We start from the raw sequence: 21280 nt of genomic DNA, 5'->3' as shown, positions 1-21280 counted from the left end.
GCATGTTGTTTCATGTCGTTTTCTCCTCCGTGGCTGATCAAAAACTCCCGACGACACAGGTTGCAGAAATCTCTAGCCAAATCGCCACTGACAGGTTTAACCCAATTATAGACGTTTTTGCAGTTGGTAAACAGTGATCACGTGATTTTGCTGCCAAAATGCATGCGCACGCTATGCGTGACGTAGGTCATAAAAGGGTCTATTGAATGGGTCTTTTCCCTGATGGAATGCAGTAGAAATTAATACCTTTAGTTTTGCTAGACCTGTTCTGGCAACCCACAACACAACAAGATGACATTTTAAAAATGTAAATATCAATCGATCAAAAATCCACTTGCACTCTGCATTGACTGGAGATGGAGAAGATGCCTCTGTTGCTGCCAAAATGCGCATGCATACGATGCGTGACGTAGGTCATAAAAGGGTCTATACTTCTCTCCCCACTGCTTATTGTATGTACACAATCTTTTCTTTTTCGGAGGGCCTGAATCGCCATCTACACTTGCACTCATTTTTCCCAACAGGGTCAAGAGGAAGAGACGAGTAAGTTACACATACGGGCCAGTTAGTTTAAAATGATGCTTCTTTCCAACTGAGCGCCACCCATCGGTATTCCCACACAGCACACATAGGCCAGATTTAAAGGCAGTATACGTGTATATATAAAATATTTTTTAAATCATTCAGATACGGGACAAATGTCCCATATGGGATGAACCACTTTTGATCTAAATACGGGGCGTCCCGGCTAATATGGGACAGTTGGCAACCCTACATACTAGTGCTAGCTGGCTAACGTTAGCTACAGCCAGCACTTCGTTTACGCTGTAAAAGGATGTTTTGAGATGACAACTAAATTCACTTACTCGCACATCCATTCGAAGTCGGAGAGTGGTCTCGCCTTCTTGCCAATGGCATGCACAGTCCTAAACATGTTCTGCATTTTTCATGCTGGTCTGCTCGGACATGGCTATTAGCGCCTTAACAGAGGATGTTGCGAGGAGATGCTCCAACTGAGCCCGAGAGGCCTTCATACAGGTGATGTGACATCTGGAGGTCTCATGTTCCTTGATGTTTTCTACCTTCATGTTCTTGTTACTGAGGACAAATGAATTGCTACGGTTTTTGGCATACTAGTGACAGACGGAGCACCTCATTATCACGGTCTGTGCGTTATACTGCAGCCAGCCTCTCGCGGCTCCTTTATCGTCATACCTTCACTTTTTGCTAAACTTTCTTTTTTTCAGAGTGGTGGTGAAGGTGGCTTCTTCCTCCTCTTTGGGGCATGGTTGTCTTTTTGATGGTGGTTTTGCGCCTTCTAAATATCGCCACGTAACTGGTGTTGCTTGCTAACGTTAGTTAAAGTGGCGAGTAACTGAGCTCAAATCTGTGTTTTGGGATACCCATACCCCAGGAAAACATATCAGTAACCACCCAGCCAATTCTGTATGATTAAAAATGTTGCGAAGTATATAAAACAAAGCTTCAAAAACGTGTAAAAATCTGCAGCGTCCACTGGTTTCAGACTCTGGGAGCGTGGCACCGAAAGGAAGACGGCGACGTCACCAAGGAAGCCGGCCAAAAACTCAAGAAAGGAAAACGGGAAAAATACCCAAAAATGGTCTAACTCCGCTAATCAGTTCTATATATGGTTCAACACATTTTAACATGTCAACAGCAATACATCTCCCACATTTATAAAGTATTTTGAAGCAAATCTGTCAATTTGATTACCTGGCTCGTTAAAAGAATAGAATAGGCTAGTACCGAGTTTGACGGATGCTGCTGTCGTAGCGTCAAGCAACATTCTATGCACTTTGGTTGGTTAATTTCTGTTATTGTTGCTATGTTATTGCTGTTGCTAAGGAGAGGGGGAGAGAGAGAGATGGGTGGGGGGTTTAAGTCGTTGGATTTCACTTTTTTTGTTACTCGCCATGTGGCAGGTAGGCTTCTGCGATTTACTCGCCAATCAGAAAACCTGCTCGCATTTGGCGGGTGGCGAGTGTTAATTTCGGACCCTGCATGTCTCCCGCACCATGGGCGACTACGTTAACCAGTCGACTAAAGGGTCCGACCTGTTAGCCAAGGGCTAGCGATTCTATGTATCCATTGGCAGGGGCCCTGTCCGTCCCGGGGGTAGGTTGCTGTCAGGTGGCCTGGGTTGTTCAGCTATGTGGGTTTATGCTCAGTGCATGCGGCTGGATGGGGCATCTAGGTAGGCTTCGTCATATTTTCTTAACTTGGTTTTTGGTTGATTACTGTCACTTTGTCTTGTTTGTCTGGGAAGCATCGCCTGTCTTTCTTTTCGTCCCTGTCAAATATCTCCATTCTGCCAACCTATAGACTGTCTCATGAAAAATAATTTTGTTGATTGTTCCACTGTGAAAAAGATTCCGACGTCAAAACAGTAGTTCCCCACTACATTCTTTCCCGGTCATGCACCCCCCCCCCCCCCCTCATGCCTCGGGGCACACCACACACTTTGAGAAACGCTGCATTAAGGTAATGAATATATCAATCAATCCTATTAGCCATTGTGCGGTGACCAGAGTAAGGATTTGCATTGTTGGGCTCCATAGCAATAGGCAACAACTTGTGGGCACTAGATAGAAATTTCACATTAAATTTCAAGTTAGTGATCCTTTTTTAAGTCTGAAACAAGCATTAAACTAAAATGCTATGTTTCCCATTGGGATACTTTTGGAAAGGGAAAAAAAAAGCTTTAAGAACCGTTGCCTATGGACTTTTAGTAATCTCTGGCACCGTAGCCAGAAAATCCCACAGCCCAAAAGATGTTTACTGGTGAAAGAATTACTTCCTATATATCTAATCAAACCCTGTCTTCTGTCTTTTTTTCTGCAGGTTTTTTGCCGGAGGCTCAGAGCGCAGTGGGCAGCAGATTGTTGGGCCTCCCAAGAAGAAGAGCTCAAATGAAGTGGTTGAGGATCTCTTCAAGGGGGCCAAGGAACATGGCGCAGTGCCTCTGGACCGTGGCGGGAGGGGACTGGGGGAGCCCAGCAAGGCCAGGGTAAAGGCAGTTCATGAAAACAATTTAATCAGTGCCATTTGTTGGCTTTCTGTTGTGTTTTTCTGTGCCATGCTTGTGCCTCCTTTCTGTTTTTATCTTTTCACACGTTACTTTTGCTGTTGTGACACAACAACATGTAGCGCATCAAAACTGATTAAAATAGGTTTAATGTGAAATAAACCCTTGCAAGGTTGAGCTTCACCTTGATGTTGACCATCGTAACCTGTAGAGGACAGGAGTGAGTGGTCCTAGGCGGCACTGACCCGATCTGATCTGGAGTGGAGGGAAAATCTGAAGTGGTTGTGGAGGAAATGGGAGGAGACGCAAAAGCTATTGTTTGATGGAACAGCAATATTAATGCCACCACTAGGGGTGTAAGCCCCTGGCCACCACAAGCCTCTTGAAGTGTAGTTTTGCATTTTGAAGGACTATTTTTCAGAGGTGTTTTTGAGTCTGTTTTTGCATTTTGCAGGGCTACTTTTGTTTGGACTTAGACTCTATGAACAATGGGAAACTGACTGAAATGAGCTTTACTTTGGATAAAAGTTATATTGTTTTGCCAGTATAGTAAACATCTACTTTAATCCTTTGTTTGCAGTGATTGCCCTGAACTTTTGTGGTAGCAACATTTTTATAATGAAGCTGATTGTTACACTGTTTCTGTCACATATGCTTCTAATTTTTGTTTATAACCTTCTCTTTTTCTATTTGGCTGCTTTCCCTTTATATCTGATAAGTTACAGCATAACTGATATAGATGTATGAGGCTCTTTCATTATTTCTTATAGTACATGTATTATGTGTGAATGTGTGCCTTACCCCAAGTGGTCTGTGTAACAGCTATCAGTTCAATATTCTTAAGATTGGAAAATAGAAAAATAAAAAAAAAATCAATTAAATTGAAATTGGGGTTTTGAGACTCATCACATTTCAATTTTTTTGTGATTTAGTCCGGAATTTATAAATTCAGGAAAGTTGACAAGGAATCAAAATGAGTGTCAAATCAAAGGGGAGGTGACGTGATGGTTGTTTATCCAAGGACGCCATGGATTCAACCCCTGGCACGGAGTGGAGCTAGAAATAGTAATGGGGTCTGGCTGCAGCACTGACAGTCTCAGGGTTATAAGCGGTCTGCAACCACTTACATAGCAGTCTGAGAACGCCATTATATACAGCCATGAATTTTTATCTTGGCAAATATACACTCAGTGATCAACAAAATAGAAACCCTGCCCCTGCAGGAGCAGTGGGCTGGCCCTTGCTATTTGCAAATGTGCCACTACATGTCTGTGAATGTTCTCATTCATCCAGGTCATGGTTTTCCAAAGGAGTTGAATCAAGTGCAACTGGACTTGGTATATATCCGTGAAGACGTTTCGCCTTTCATCCAAGAGGCTTCCTCAGTTTGTGCCTTTCTGACTAGACCAAGCTAGTCTGACTGGCTGGTGATGAGACTCAGAATTTATCCTCTTTGGAGTCATTGTCAGAGCTATAGATGTCCATGGCTCTTTGTGTTCTGATGTTTACCAACGCCCGTCGCTAACAGAGCCATAGATATGAGTGGCTCTTTTGTGTACCTATGTTTGGCCGCGCCCGTTGTTATCGGAGCTATTGATATGCGTGGCTCTCCTGTGCTCCGATGTCCAGCCGCGCCCGTCGCCATCGGAGCTATTGATTTGCATTTGTTGAGCAGCGACGGCCGTTGGGGGTGTTAGTTTCGACTTCATTATTCAGTGGTCATGAGAGTCGTTGGAGCCGTTAGTGACCGACTGTTGTTCTTGGAGGCTAGGCTTCTTGAGTCTCCTGGGTAGAGATGAAAGGACGGCATTGTAAGTGGGAGACAGGTGGTGTCGCAGACCTCCTCCTCTGTTGAGGGATGGTTTTTCCAGTTTTGCATAGATGGCTTCCTTCACCCCTCTTTCAAACCATCTATCTTCTCTGTCCAAAATATGTACGTTGCTGTCCTCGAAGGAGTGTGTCTTCTCCTTTAGGTGTAGATAGACTGCTCAGTCTTGTCCTGAGGAGTTTGGCCTTCTGTGTTGGACCATCTGTTTGTGTAGTGGTTGTTTGGTTTCTCCTATGTATAGGTCAGTGCAATCCTCATTGCATTGTACAGCATACACCAGATTGCTTTTTTGGGTGTGTGGTACACGGTCTTTGGGATGAACCAGTCTTTGTCGGAGTGTGTTGCTGGGTATACCGGGATGCAGTGTTTGTTGAAAATTCTCCTGTGCTCTTCCTTTTGTTCCTTTTCTCCTCGTCGCTCACCTGGTTGGTCTTTTTGGAACGTGTTGCAGTTTTCACAAAGGTCCAACTGGGGTAGCCACAGGTTTTTAAAGCTCCCCTCAGGTGTTTGTGTTCTTCTCGTTGGGCCTGAGTGCTACATAAACAGCAACTCCATTTCCACACTTGCTTTGCATGTGAGCAGATTATAGAGAATGGGCTTAAAGCATGACCAGGAATCAGAAACACTTTGTCATTTCACTTCATGCACTTGCATACATGTAATGAAACGAAGTGCCATTTCCCTCAGCCCACAGCAGTACAACGTAAAGACAAAAACACAAAACTACAAGAACACATCCAAACTAAACAAAAAAAAAATCACTGTCCAAGGGAGCGAATGCCAGCCAGGATGACTGTTGGAACTGCTGGTCTGCCTGGGCTAGCAGTTAGCTTATCCTTCCCCGCTTCCACATCCTGTCAGACCGCCCGAGGAGGAGGCCGTGGTCCCTGGGCCCAACGGATGAAGCAGACCAAGCTCTCCCACCCAGACACCCTCGACACACCTCCCCGCACTCCTCACGACGACATCACAAACATCCACAGTCAACGCCAGATGAGGCCGCCGCCATTCCGTTATCGGAACTGCCGGTCTGCATGGGCTAGCAGTTAGCTTAGCCTGCCCCGCTCTCCCAGCCGATCCAGCGCCAGCTCTCCCAGCCATCAAACGAGGACAAAAACTAGACGTAGACAAAGACACTGCATGGACGTTACCGGGTGAGGCCGCCACAAATGTGAATTCGCGCCGCCATCTTCTGACACCGGCACTGGGTGAGGCTGCTGCAAACGCGAATTCGTGCAACAAACACATTGAAAAAGCACAAACATAGGTGCCAGGAGGGCAGGTTTGAGCAGCTATAGGCCAAGACCTTAGAGGTTTGGGGCTTTTGGAAGGAGGCAATCTCAAAGGTGTACAATGAATGAACGAGAACAGTAGACACCTCATCAAACGTTTGCTGTGTGGGAGGCGGCCCTTGGTAGATGAACATTTGAGACTTCAGGTCGCTCTGGCCATAACAAGTAATTGCTAGTACAGAGCACATCAGTTAACATCACAATACAAATGTGGGGTACAGCAGCCAATTTCAGAACACACAATGCATTGTACTCTTGCCTTTATGGGGCATAATAGCAGACTACCACACAGGATACCTCTGCTGTCCATGGGAAACTTCTGGAATCAGCACTGGACTATGGATGACTGGAAAAAGGGTGTCTGGTCTGATGAAGCTTGGTTCCAAACTGTACCATCACAATGGTGGTCTCAGGGTGTGGCATAAACAACATGAGGCCGTGGACAAATCATTCAGCTGTACAAGCCGATGTGGGAGGTGACATTTTTTTCATACTATATCACAAAAATCAGAAAACTGATACCCAATCCTTAAACCCTAATCTTCCATTTATTTGTGTAGAAGAAGATGGATATATTTGAATTCAGCACCCAATTTTCAACTTATTTTTCATTGCTTCATCTTAAAAGAATACTGAACTGATAACTTCCGCTTCATGTGTGGGAAGATGGCGGCGCAAATTCACGTTTGCTGCAGCCTCACCCAGTACTGATGTGGGAAGATGGCAGCACGAATTCATGTTTGCGACGGCCTCACCCAGTATTGTCCATGCAGTGTCTTTGTCCACAGCTGTGTCTAAGTTTGTCTTTGTTTGATGGCTGGGAGAGCTTGGTCTGCTGTGTCCTGTGGGCCCAGGGACAACGGCCCTGACTGGAACTGTGCCTGAAGAGGAAACACCGAGGGCGGTCTGACAGGATGTGGAAGTCGGGCAGGCTAAGCTAACTGCTAGCCCATACAGACCGGCAGTTCCGATAACACAGGGTGGTCTGGCGGCGGCCTCGCCTAGCCTTGACTGTGTTTTTAGTGTCGAAGTGGGGAGGTGTGTCGAAGGTGTCTGTCTGGGAGAGCTGGCGTTGGATCGGCTGGGTGAGCTTGGTCTGCGGCATCCTGTGGGCCCAAGGCCCATGGCCCTGACTGGAGCTGTGCCCAAAGAGGAAACACCGAGGGCAGTCTGACAGGACTGCAGGCTAAGCTGACTGCTAGCCCATGCAGACTGACTCTGGACAGTGATTTTTTTTGTTTAGATATATGTGTTAGTTTGAATATGTGTGTTCTTGTAGTTTTTGGATATGTGTTTTTGTCTTGGTGTTGCACTGCTGTGGGCTGGGGGGGACAGACGCTTGTTTTTGGAGTTGGTGAGATTCTGAAATTGGTTGTATTTCTCTCCTCTCATGTGTGATACTTCATTCAAGAACTATTCGTCTAAACAGTTTCTCTCACCTTCCTCTTTCTCAACTTCCTCTCCTCCTTAGCCTTTTGTTGGTGGAGGCTACAGGCTAGGAGCTGCCCCTGAAGAGGAGTCAGCCTATGTGGCTGGAGAGAGGAGAGCCTCCAGCAGCCAACAGGATGTGAGTACTGCTTTCAACGGATCGTTTTCCTGTCCATGTTCACCCTTGGCTGGTTTTTCTGCACCTCCATGTCAGGAATGTTATTTCTCAGGATTCATTCCTTCGACACATACGATGGATATAAAAAGGCTACACACCCCTGTTAAAATAGCAGGTTTTTGTGGATAAAATTAAACCAGGATAAATCCCGTCAGAACTTTTTCCACCCTCATTGTGAAATTGCAGCCTATAAAAATATAGTGGAAAAACAAACATTTTAGGGGGAAAAAAAGTATTTAAAAAAACTTAGAATAACCTGGTTGCATAAATGTACAAACCCTTTTACAGTTGGGGATGTGGCTGTGCTCAGAATTAACCAATCACATTCCAACTCCTGTTACATAGTAGTTAGTATACACTTGCCATGATTAACCCCAAATAAAGGTAAGCTGTTCTTGTAGGGGCGGCACGGTGGCACAGTGGTTAGCGCGGTTGCCTCACAGCAAGAAGGTCCTGGGTTCGAGCCCCGGGGTAGTCCAACCTTGGGGATCGTCCCGGGTCCTCCTCTGTGTGGAGTTTGCATGTTCTCCCAGTGTCTGCGTGGGTTTCCTCCGGGGGCTCTGGTTTCCTCCCACAGTCCAAAGACATGTAGGTCAGGTGATCGGCCATACTAAATTGTCCCTAGGTGTGAATGTGTGTGTGTGTGTGTGTGCGTGAGAGTGAGAGAGAGAGAGATGTTCAGATAATGGATGGATGGATGTTCTTGGAGGATTTTCCTGACATCTTCTTGGTTACGTTACATTACATTACAGTCATTTAGCTGACGCTTTAATCCGAAGCGACTTACAGTAAGTGCATCATCAGGAGAACTACTAGTCATCAAAGGTCATAAGTGCATCTTCTCTCTAAACAAGCATCTAAGAGCAAAACCAGTGCTAAAGTAAAAGCGCAAGAAAGAGAGTTTTTTAAATGAGTGAATACAATAAGTGCTAAGAACATGTAACAGGATAGTAGTTCTTGAAGAGGTGAGTTTTCAACCTGCGCCGAAAGATGGGCAGCGACTCCACTGTCCTGACATCAGTGGGGAGTTCATTCCACCACTTTGGGGCCAGGACAGAAAAGAGCCGTGACGGGGTCCATCGGCAGCAGGGGCCTCTGAGCGACGGGCAACCAGGCGTCCCGAGGCAGCAGAGTGAAGTGGTCGAGCGGGGGTGTAGGGCTTGACCATGGCCTGGAGATAGGAAGGAGCTGTTCCTTTCACTGCCCTGTAGGCTAGCACCAGAGTCTTAAACTGGACGCGAGCAGCTACTGGGAGCCAGTGTAGGGACATGAGAAGGGGAGTTGTGTGGGAGAACTTCGGGCGGTTGCATCCAACTGCAAAAGCCACAGTCCAAAGAGCTTACAAAGCATGAACAGGATCTGGTTGTTGAAAGGTGTCAATCAGGAGAGGGATGCAAAAGAATTTCCAGGCATTAGATATCCAGTGGAACACAGTGCAAGTGGAGAAAATATGGCACAACAATTACATTACCAAGAACAGGATGGCCCTCCAAAATTGATGAGAAGATGAGGAGGAAACTGGTCAGGGATGCTGCCAAGACGCCTATGGCAACATTAAAGGAGCTGCAGGAATTTCTGGCAAGTCCTGGTTGCTCCCTACATGTGACAACAATCTCCCATATTCATGTCTTGGCTATTGGGCAGGGTGGCAAGGCGGAAGCCTTTTCATGCAGAAAATTAAAAAAAGCCACCCAAGCCCAGCTACATTTGCAAAAAGATGCATCCAGTCTCCCAAAGCCATGTGGAAAAATGTGTTACGCTCAGATGAGACCCAAGTTGAACTTTTTGGCCATAATTCCAAAAGGTATGTTTGGCACAAAAAAACAACATGACACATCACCAGAAGAACACCATACCCACAGTGAGGCATGGTGGTGGCAACATCAGGCTTTGGGGCTGCTTTTCTTCAGCTGCAGCTGGGGTTTTAGTCAAGGTGGAGGGAATCATGAATAGCTCAAATACCAGTCAATTTTGGTGAACAACCTTCAGGCGTCTGCTAGAAAGGTGAAGATGAAGAGGAACTTCACCGTTCAGCACGACAACAACCCAACGCATACATCCAAATCAACAAAGGAATGGCTTCACCAAAAGAATAATGTGGCCAGAGCCCAGACCTGAATCCAATAGAAAATCTGTGGGGTGACCTGAAGAGGGCCGTGCACAGGAGATGCCCTCACAATTTGACAGATCTAGAACAGATCTAGTTTTTGAAAGGAAGAGTGGAAAAAATATTGCCAAGTCAAGGTGTGCCAAGTTGATAGTCTCTTACCCAAAAAGACTGAGTACTGTAGTAAAATCTATAGGTGCTTCAGGAGAGTATTAGTTTAGGGGTGTGCACACTGTTCAACCAGTTTTTTACCCCCTTAAAGGTTTGTTTGATTTCCACTTTATTTCTTATTTATTTGTTTATTTATTTATTTATTTATTTATTTATTTTGCTTTTCCCCCTCTTTTTCTCCCCAATTGTACTTGGCCAATTACCCCATTCTTCCGAGCTGTCCCGGTCACTGCTCCACCCCCTCTGCCGATCCGGGGAGGGCTGCAGACTACCACATGCCTCCTCCGATACATGTGGCGTCACCAGCCACTTCTTTTCACCTGACAGTGAGGAGTTTCACCGGGGGGACGTAGCATGTGGGAGGCTCATGCTATTCCCCCCAGCGCCCCCCCCCCCAAACAGATGCCCCGACCGACCAGAGGAGGTGCTACTGCAGCGACCAGGACACATACCCACATCTGGCTTCCCACCCGCAGACATGGCCAATTGTGTCTGTAGGGATAACCGACCAAGCCAGAGGTAACGCGGGGATTCAAACTGGCGATCCCCGTGTTGGTAGGCAATGGAATAGACCACTATGTTACCCGCACACCCATTGATTTTCACTTTATTTTTATGGGTTGCAATTTCACATTAAAGGTGGAAAAAGTTCTGACATGATTTATCTTGGTTTCTTTTTTCTACATAACAAAACCTGCCATTTTAGACTAATGCAGTATGCAAGCTTTGCAAAGCGAAGGTGAAATGTTTTGGAAACACGACAGACATGAGGACTCGGTGGTAAAGTCAACTTGCCTGTCATATTATTCGGCTACTTATTATGTTAGGAAGTATAATGCGCCCATTTTGACATGCATGTTAGGGTTAATACTCCTGTCTGTGCCCCTGACCGAGGCATAGCAAGATGAACTGGAGTTGGTCCCTGGGCGCTGCACGGCGGCTGCCCACTGCTCCTAGCTACACAGCTAGGATGGGTTAAATGCAGAGGAAGAATTTCCCCAAAGGGATCAATAAAGTAATAAAATAAAATGAAAAATAAAAGATTTTAACAGGGGTGTGTAGATTTCTTACATCCATCGTAACTGTCACTCCTACCATGAACCTTTATACCTCCATTATTACTTGCTGTACTAGTGTTGTGCTTACCTGGTTCATGAAGAACTGAGCCTACACTGATAACTCGTTGAAAGCCTCCTACAGAGTGTGTGATGTGGGCCGTCTCAGATGAAAGATGACTAAACGTGGTGATATCTTTGGCCGTGGCTCCAAAACGGTGGTCCTACATCGTTCTGTGAGACAGGTTCACAGATGGACGATATTACGGTCTTGTGACCGAAGATAAGCTGGGGCGAAAGTCTGACAGTGTCAGAAATGGAGGATGACCATCTCACAATGTGACTGCTGCTACGACCTATAGAAACACAGCACAAAATGGCGCATTGATCAACGCCACACACAGTCTTTGCTGCGCTAAACACAAACAAACACACTGTTAGCATCTGTGACCCAAATGTGATGGATTCAACAAAACGAGCCCCGGCGACTATTGAAAGGACTGGATTCCGGCTTGGCGTCATGTTGCTCTACCAGCGGCGTAGATCGATTATGCACGCTGATGCGGCACGCACGCTGATGATGTTTTTATGGACTTACGTCGTAGCCTGTGATTCAGTAGTGTTATCGTACAGTCTGCATACGTCAAGCTTGATGTCCTACCAAGATTATTAGATCCATATCACAGTGTGGCATGCAGTAAACTTACAGGACTGCTAAAATCACACGGTCTGTAGGAGGCTTAATATTCCTGGAATGGCATTGCTGCTTCTAAGAGCCTGGAAAAAATCAGTGTGGCAAAGATCAGCTCATTTTTACTGCTGTGCTCGAAGGCTTACTTAACAAGAGTTTGTGTGTATGTGTGTGTGTGGGGGGGGGTGCTAGGTACATGTGGTGCTAAAGCTTTGGAAAACAGGGTTCAGCCTGGATGATGGTGAGCTCAGAAACTACAATGATCCTGGCAACGCCATCTTCCTGGAGTCCATCCGCAGGGGGTGAGGCCAACCGATATCTTTCATTACATACAGGCTCTTAATTTCTATGAGATTTCTGTGGATTTCTATGCAATATTTTTTGTGTATTTCCTCGGTTAAATGTAAAGAGTTATGTACTCTGATAGAAATATCGAACCGTCGTCAGTGTTAAATTTCTGAGTGCTCTGACTTTACATACAAAATGATGCAGTCGGGCAAACAAAACAACCCCTTTACAAGTACAGTCTGTCATGTGGGGGACCAGTGAACTCTACACAATTTTGTCTGCACGGTGGCGCAGTGGTTAGCACGGTTGCCTCACAGCAAGAAGGCCCAGGGTTCGAGCCCCAGGGTAGTCCAACCTTGGGGGTCGTCCCGGGTCGTCCTCTGTGTGGAGTTTGCGTGTTCTCCCATGTCTGCGTGGGTTTCCTCCAGGGTCTCCGGTTTCCTCCCACAGTCCAAAGACATGTAGGTCAGGTGAATCAGCCGTACTACATTTTTTTTTTCCAACTTAAGCAAGCGACCATTTCCCTCATTTTGAATATTGGGGCTAAACAGTGGCTTGCTGTGCCGTGTCGCCTCTTTCCATCAACTTTTCATTGATTCATGCTGTGCTGAAGTTTGGTACAAACAAGCCCGTGACTGCTGTACCCACAGAAATACTGTAGGCCATGCTTTACAAGGATGAAACAAAAACTGGGAAAAGGAGTCAGCAGAGATGCCAAGTTTGCGACATTTTTTTACACAAGTAAATTAACTTTTTTGAATTTCCGGGCAGGTATCTGTAGGCGGTGAAGTGGGGATAGGTGGAGCTATTTGAAAAAACCATAACAGTAACGTATAACATATTTTAAAAATAGCGTAGAGGTCGTCAGTCCCCGACAATAGAGGTTCTGCTTTGTAAGTGTGTTGTGTAACTGTAATGTTTATTGGGGTTATTTTCTCCGTTGTTTCTCCCCCAGAGAGATTCCCATGGAGCTGAGGCAGCGCTCCCGGGGGGGGCAGGTCAACCTGGACATGGAGGACCACCGAGATGAGGAGTTCTCCAAGCCCAAGCTGGCCTTCAGAGCCTTCGGAGGTGAAGGACAGAAACTGGGAAGGTGAGACAGCTGGGCGTGCTAAATCCCTACACTGAGTTTGTTAAACCAGTCGTACCTGTGTTACATGTAAATAACCCAGGTAAATCTGTCTTTACAGTGGGCGTGTGCCCTCACCTTGTTCGCTTAAGTCATGTTGGAGCCTATGAACAAGTTATGAGGCAGCAGCATGACTGCCCAGCCTCAAAGTCTGATGAATAAGTTGGCTGTAATGATTGGGTGAACATTTAGCCTGTACGATTTGTCACAATAGAGGGATCACTCCAGACGTCGGCTAAATTCAGTTTGAATGGGGGGTGTCCGCGTGGCGTGGTGGTCTGTTCCGTTGCCTACCAACACGGAGGACTCTGGTTTGAGTCCCCATGTTACCTCCGGCTTGGTTGGGCGTCCCTACAGTCCCCGTGTTACCTCCGGCTTGGTCGGGCGTCTCTGCAGACACAACTGGCCATGTCTGCGGGTGGGAAGCCGGATGTGGGTATGTGTCCTGGTCACTGTACTAGCGCCTCCTCTGATCAGTTGGGGCGTCTGTTCGGGGGGGAGGGGGAACTGGGGGGAGTAGCGTGATCCTCCCACACACTACGCCCCCCTGGCGAAACTCCTCACTGTCGGGTGAAAAGAAGCGGCTGGTGACTCCACATGTATTGGAGGAGGCATGTGGTAGTTTGCAACCCTCCCCGGATCGGCACAGCAGGGGGTGGCGCAGTGACCGGGATGGCTCGGAAGAGTGGGGTAATTGGTGAGGGAACAATTAGGGAGGGAAGGGGGGGGGTCAAAAAGCCAAATTCAATTTGAATGAAGAGCAACCCGTTAATTTTTCACCACACATTGGTCCACATGACTAGTGGAGTAGTTGCTGGTGGTTGGCTGTGAGCAGGAGAGGTGGGCACAGCTATGCCGTCTCATAAGAAGCACTGCCTGACACTTCCTGTTGAAGACAAAAAACACCTGTCTGCACAGGAGCACGGGTGAAAGGTGTTCATTCGAGACATTCTTCTTTTACTGTTAGATAGCCTAAGTGCTTCTTCTTCTTCTTCTTCTTCTTCTTATGCAAAGTGTCTGCGTGGGTTTCTTCTCGGTGCTCCGGTTTCCTCCCACAACCCAAAGACATGTAGAATCAGAACACTTTATTCATCCCCATGGGGAAATTGGGTCCTATTACAGACACTCGCATTCTAGTAAAGAAAAACTAACAAGAGAATAGAAACAAATAGAAATAAAAGATAAAATAAGAAATAGAATATATATATCAGAATATATATATAAATAATATATCAACATAACACCCTATCTACACTGCACTACCGCAGCACCAAACAAACACCCGGCAAGGTAAAACAAGTGGAAGGGCCAGTCTAATGACTGTTGACTCAAGAGTGTCTGACCTTCTGAGGGAGGAGTTGTAACGTTTGATGAGCACAGGCAGGAATGACCTCCTGTGGTGCTCTGTAGTGCACTTCGGCAGAATGACTCTATCAGTAAAAGTGCTCCTGTGCCCGACCAGCACGTCATGGAGTGGATGGGAGACATTCTTCATGATGGTCAGGTGAATCGGCTGTACTAAATTGTGTGTGTGTGTGTGTGTGTGTGTGTGTGTGTGAGAGAGAGAGTGTGTGTGTGTGTGTGTGTGAGCCAGCCCTGTGATGGCCTGGTGGCCTGTCCAGGGTGTCTCCCCACCTGCCGCCCAATGACTGCTGGGATAGGCTCTAGCATCCCTGAGAGCAGGATAAGCGGCTTGGATGATGGATGGATGAAAGTGCTGCTTATCTTCATCTCTATGCCCCTCATATGAGCTGGCTGTACACCTGTAATGTTTTATCCGATCGGTTGAAATGCGGGCGTATAACATTGCATTTCGCATTTATTTAATGGAACTTAATTGTAATCCATTGTTAATGTCAGCTTGTATGAATGTACAAGACACATCCACTGCTCAGCAACGCACTGGTCACATCACATGTTAACAAAGATGGCTCTGTGTTAACTTATAAAAAAGGCATTTTGTCAAAGGTGTTTTCCTAGTCTTCGCTAACCTTTACTTATTTTTACCGTCACAGATGGAAATAATGTACCGTATCATCACGTGAATCAGTTTTGTTTCATCCCCACTCAGCTACATTCACCTGACAGCCACTCACCTGTACTCACCCGTCACTGTAACACAGAAAGGCCGGTATAAACTGTGTGATGTGGGCCGTCTCAGATGAAAGATGACTGACGTGGTGATATCTGTGAGCGTGGCTCCAGAACGGTGGTCCTACGTCGCACTGTGTTTTTCAATTTTCCCCCCTTTTCTCCCCAATTTTATCTGGCCAATTACCCTGCTCTTTTTGAGCCCTACTGGTCGCTGCTCCACTAGTGCAGCGACCAGGACAAATACCCACATCCGACTTCCCACCCGCTGACACAGTCAGTTATGTCTGTAGGGACACCCGCCCAAGTTGGAGGTAAGCTGATGACGTTTTTATGGACTTGCGTCGTAGCCTGCGTTTCAGTCAGTGTTATCATACAGTCTACACACATCACACTTGATGTCGTACCAAGATTATTAGATCCATATCACACAGTGTGGCCTGCAATAAACTTATGGGATTGCTAAAATCTCACAGTCTGTCAGGGGCTTACGACAACTTTGGTGCTAAGTTATCCTGTCTTATGTTAAAGTTTTTTATGTAATTTTACATCCTAACAGATCAGTGTGTAAGTCAAGGAAAATGCCCAGCACCCAGGTGTGTTGCCATCCCTTCTTTTTCTTCCCCTCCAGTGCCACCCCAGAGCTTATTTCCATTCCGGGGGGCTCCCAGCAAGATCAGGCTCTGACAGAGGCCCAAGCCAGCGCCTCTGTGACCCTGAACCCCTCCCAGCCCATCACGAACATTCAGATCCGATTGGCTGATGGTGGCAGGCTGGTGCAGAAGTTCAACCACAGCCACAGGTGAGCATGTTTACCCAAAGAAAATGAATGCTGTCTTGAGTTTTTATCAACAAAGTAAACCTGCTGGTAGTTGCACGTCATCAGTATTTGCTGAACTACGATTTGTAACAAAATCAGGGAGAAAAGGAAAGTTAATACTGTAATCCACTAGCGTCAGTGCTATCCATTCTATTCTGCGATATTTCTGCATTACTCAACTGAAATACCTATTGAAGGACAAGGGGCAGACATTTTGAATGACTGCAGTAGGGTATTTTTTGGCCCATAGATGGATTATGGGTAAGCTGAAATCAAGACAGCAGAAGACATAGTGAGATGTTTATGGTTTAGGAGGCACAGTGGCCCAGTGGTTATCACTGTTGCCTCACAGCAAGAAGGTCCTGGGTTCGAACCCCAGGCCGTCCCAGGTCCTTTCTGTGTGGAGTTTGTGTGTTCTCCCTGTGCCACTGCAGTCAGTTGAGACTGGAGAAGTCCATTAGATGAGTGATTAAATGTTTCTCTCAATAAACGTTGTGTCCAGATGAACTGATTTAACTGTCTGTGATATCCTTACCTGGATTGTTGAGCAATGCAGAAAGACAACTGAAGTAGAAACTGGATTTCACTGAGTTGGAATTCCATCAAGATTGAAATTCAAGCACAATTACTGAACATCTGTTCTCACAAAATCACCCCATGAAAGGGTGCAGATGTTTTGTGCGCCATGCCAAATGCAAGTAAAATAATTTTCCCATAGTCACTTCTTAGTTTCTCTCATAGCGTAGCTCACTGTCATTTGCATCACTTCCTGCTGTTGATGTGTTGTGTAATACTGGGAAGTACGCAATATGAATTCGTTTTCAAAAAATTATTTTTCCTTTTTCTAAGTCGTAGACCTTTAACAGAAGACAGGGAGGGGGCTCATGGTTTTCAAAGGATACGTCTTGTGTCAACATTTAAAAATATAAGACTAGCATTGCAGAGTAAATTAATGAAGAACTTTGCACATCTTGTGTCAATGCTTAAAGGCCACATGAAATGAAAAATGTTTTTCCCTCCGTTTCCTCATTTTATCTGCACCAAGTTCTCATTTGTCTATTGTCATTGTGCCAAAAAATTCATAAAAAAATGGTTACCCTTTTTATCTGCATCTAAATAATCCTGTTTTCTTTGAAAGGCGTTAAATTCATGGTTAAATCTCTTTGCATGTGTGAGTGAGCATCAAGGAAAATGTCCGGAAGTAATTTGAGTTTAATCCCCCACCTTGGAAAAATCTAAATGTGTGCGTCTTTTGTTTTGCAGTTATATCTTTGACTATTCATATCCAGAAACACTCGTTCCTCTCCTCAAAACTCTGTGGCTACCAAAACAACAGTTGTAGTAGTTCATTCACTTAAAGGAGGGACGCGTTTTAGTGTAGACTGCTTCACCGGTCATGATGGGCTTCGTAAGATTTTTTTCTCTGAGAGAAACGACAGTGTCATCGGCATACATGGTACACGTCAGAATGTCAAATCTGCTGCCTGGGCCTTGTTAAGTCCCACCCCAACAGTTTGTTTCTTTCAGAAAGACGTCACATCGTGAATTCTTGCAATCTCCAAGATGCCATTGTGGTCTTTAAGGCCACATTTCCTGTCCTGACTTGTGCTTTCTCCCATGTGTTCCTCAGGGTGTCAGATGTACGGCAGTTTGTGGTTGGAGCCCGGCCCGCTATGGCTGGCAGAGAATTTGTTCTTATGACAACCTTCCCCAATAAAGAGTTGTCGGATGAGAGCCAGACACTGCAAGATGCCAACCTCCTCAATGCTGTCATTGTCCAGCGGCTAAAGTGAGGGAGGGAGACAGAGAGAGAGAGAGCGAGAGAGACCCACTCCCACCCTTGGTGGCGTGGCTGAGTAACTGCGGCCCTTTGAGACCCACCGCCCCTCCTGAAGGAGGAGAAACCATGGACTTGTGTATGGACTTCTAATATTTGATTTTGTTTTTTCTATAGGGATACATTACAGCCTGCTCTTTCCGTCTGCCCCCCTGCAGTTTGTGGCGGGTAATTAACACAGTAAAAATATCGGTAAAGAACAGGAGTTTATGAAATGTGTTAGAAAGGCTGAAGATGCATTTAAGAGTTGGATTTGATGAAGATGTGAGAACCTTTCATGGTAGGTGGGGAACACCCAAACACAACAGTCCACTTTTCTGATGAGGAATCAGGCTGCTATACCTTTTCTAAAGATGCTCACCAAACCTGTTGTTTTTGTTTGCTTGCCACCAGCCGCCCTCTTCCCTGTTCCCTATTTGCTGTGATTGACCCGTCAGCCATTTTTTTTTTTACTTTGCACTGGCCGGAGTCCCAGCAGACCAGCACGGCGGCAGCAGCCAGCCATCTCAGCAGCACAACCAACCACCAAAATGTACAAAAGAAAACGGTGTTGTCATTTAATGGGTGCAATTATGTGACGGTGCCCTGGTTTCAAACTGTTTTTTTATTTCCCTTCGACTCGTCTTCCTGGGGAGGGGAGTGTCCTGAAGTAACGAAACTGAAATCAAACTGCTGCTACCATCCCCTGTACAAACCAGTAGCCTTATGCTCATTGTTTCCACCTCTAAAAATCAGTTACTTTGTCCAAATGATTGAAATATTTTTTTAAACACTTTTCCCTTAATTTTTCTTTCACAGATGGTAGAATTGTGTCCCATAAAACACGGGGATATTGAGTTTGTGTAACATTCAAAGTAGAAAGTTAAAATGGCTTTATTGTCGAACCAACGGCTGATCAAGAGAACACTTGGATTGTAAAACACTGGGTCGTTACTATGGCAGTTAAATTCCTATGACACACTGACCTCTTCTATGCATCCTAGGGCAAGAGGGGAATATTTGTTTGGACCTCTGGAAAAAAAAAATAAACACTTATATGTTTGGTGTATAAACAAACTGGTGTCCCGTCTTTTCCCCTTGTGCTTTTATTCATCTTTTAATATTTGATCATTTGTAATTGATACTTCACTCTGGTTAATAAAATCTTTTTTTTTTTAATTTTCCCCCCTTTTTCTCCCGAATTATATCAAGCCAGTCACCCCACTCTTCCGAGCCGTCCTGGTCGCTGCTCCACCCCCTCTGCCGATCCGGGGAGGGCTGCAGACTACCACATGCCTCCTCCCATACATGTGGAGTCACCAGCCGCTTCTTTTCACCTGATAGTGAGGAGTTTCACCAGGGGGACGTAGCACGTGGGAGGATCACGCTATTCCCCCCAGTTCCTATTCTATTCCCCCCTGAACAGGCGCCCCGACCGACCAGAGGAGGCGCTAGTGCAGCGACCAGAACACATAACCCACATCCAGCTTCCCACCCGCAGACACGACCAACTGTGTCTGTAGGGATGCCCGACCAAGCCGGAGGTAACAGGGATTCGAACCGGTGATATCCGTGTTGGTAGGCAACGGAATAGACCGTTACGCTACCTGGATGCCCTTTGTTTTTAAGTTGAACGAGGGAAATTTCCACCCAGTGACTGTTGACGAAGTGACACGGGGTTTTACTTGACTGCCATTCCCAAAATTCCATCGCATGTCACTTGAAATAAGGAAACAATTGTGGATCGTTCCACATGGTGTCCAACACCGACTTCTGTTTTCATTTTTACACAACCAACTAAATCAAAATAATCGATTTAAATTTAAGTAGTGTAAATATAACATATTTATGATACTTGAATATAACATAAATATAACATTGGCCTTGTGATGGCCTGGCGACCTGTCCAGGGTGTCTCCCCGTCTGCCGCCTAGTGACTGCTGGGATAGACTCCAGCATCCCCGCGACCCTGAGAGCAGGATAAGCGGGTCGGATAATGGATGGATGGATGGAAATATACAGATTAGATAAATGCCAGTCTATAAAAACGTAAAATACGTCACTTCCTGTTCACCAGTAAAGATTTTGCAGAAGAACATGGGTGAATTGTCAAGTCCACGTAACAAAGTTGTGTTTTTCATTTGGGCCTTGATGGAAGAAAATTCACATTAACGGTGTAGTTGCTCTTTATAGAACAAAAAGTAAATAAATAAAACATTTTAGATAAATCAAGGCTCGCTCTCTCCCAACATTTTCCATGCAGGATTTTTTCAACCTTTGTGGAAGTGTGTGAACACTTGTTTACATACATGAAATGGTGGCATGGTACAATATTAAACACTTCTATTCCAGGCAACAGACGAGCACCATCTCAAGCACATATAAAACAAAAGAGGAATATTAAAAAAATTATATAAAAGGACGAAGAAAGCATAACTTGGTAAATGAAATGAAAAATAAAGGCGTCCGAGGGGTTCTCTGCAAGTTTTAGTTCCTGTGTTAAGTTACAGAGTCTCAAAGCATTCTTCTCCATTAATTTCAGTGATGAGACATTATGACACAGCTCCTTGTGAAATATTTAGATTTTTTTTAATCTAAATAATGTGTTCCATCTTGCATAATTATACCAAAAATCACATTTTCTTTTGCTAACTGGGTAATAGAAATTGTCAAATTTAGGAAATAACCAGCATTGCAAATCTCCCCAAATGGCACGAGCAAATTTATATTAATAAAGTAAATGTTCTGTTGTTTCAACATGTTCATCACAATATAAGCAATTGTTATGATCTACGCCAAATTGATCTCTTTAAAATTCTCCCGAAGGTTACATTTCATTAAGAATTTTAAAAGGGACTTCCTTCGCTTTTGGTGCAATTAGAAAATTTAAAAAAAAAGTTCATTATTTCTCATTTTCATCTATTGTAGAACTGAGTTTCTGAGTGTAGTGCTCTCTGATACATTCTGAATATCTTCATGTACTTGTTGTGTAAAGGTCAGTACTTCTTGCAGTCTTCATTTGGTGAGCATGAGTCGGCAGTTGCAGAGAAGTATGTAGGAGTGGTGCAGGATATGCATGAGGGAAGTGTGACAGTGGTGAGGTGTGCGGTTGGAATGACAGATGGGTTCAAGGTGGAGGTGGGATTACATCAAGGAGCGGCTCTGAGACCTTTCTTGTTTGCAATGGTGATGGACAGGTTGACGGAGGAGATCAGGCAGGAGTCTCCGTGGACTATGATGTTTGCGGATGACATTGTGATCTGTAGTGAGAGTAGGGTGCAGGTGGAGGAGAGCCTGGAGAGGTGGAGGTATTCACTGGAGAGAAGAGGAATGAAATTCA

General features: G+C 45.4%; 1 protein-coding gene across 3 annotated transcripts in view; it reads left to right on the top strand.

Moving 5' to 3' along the window:
- The window catches only part of nsfl1c (NSFL1 (p97) cofactor (p47)), a 28522-nt gene extending 9501 nt beyond the window's left edge, over window positions 1-19021 (top strand). The window contains exons 4-9 of one of the 3 annotated variants that reach the window (XM_056273983.1): window positions 2863-3028; window positions 7638-7733; window positions 11989-12098; window positions 13040-13177; window positions 15864-16106; window positions 17755-19021. In XM_056273983.1, the coding sequence (XP_056129958.1) occupies window positions 2863-3028; window positions 7638-7733; window positions 11989-12098; window positions 13040-13177; window positions 15864-16106; window positions 17755-17917 (916 nt within the window). In that variant the 3' untranslated portion in view covers window positions 17918-19021. The remainder of the gene's footprint in view (window positions 1-2862; window positions 3029-7637; window positions 7734-11988; window positions 12099-13039; window positions 13178-15863; window positions 16107-17754) is intronic. The other 2 variants (XM_056273984.1, XM_056273985.1) reach the window with 2 other exon arrangements.
- The last annotated feature ends 2259 nt before the right edge of the window (window positions 19022-21280 follow it).

Source organism: Lampris incognitus, chromosome 2, assembly GCF_029633865.1.
Source record: "Lampris incognitus isolate fLamInc1 chromosome 2, fLamInc1.hap2, whole genome shotgun sequence".
Classification (NCBI taxonomy): Eukaryota; Metazoa; Chordata; class Actinopteri; order Lampriformes; family Lampridae; genus Lampris; species Lampris incognitus.
The sequence above is the reverse complement of the archived record's forward strand: the minus strand, read 5'-3'. Positions and strand labels throughout refer to the sequence as shown.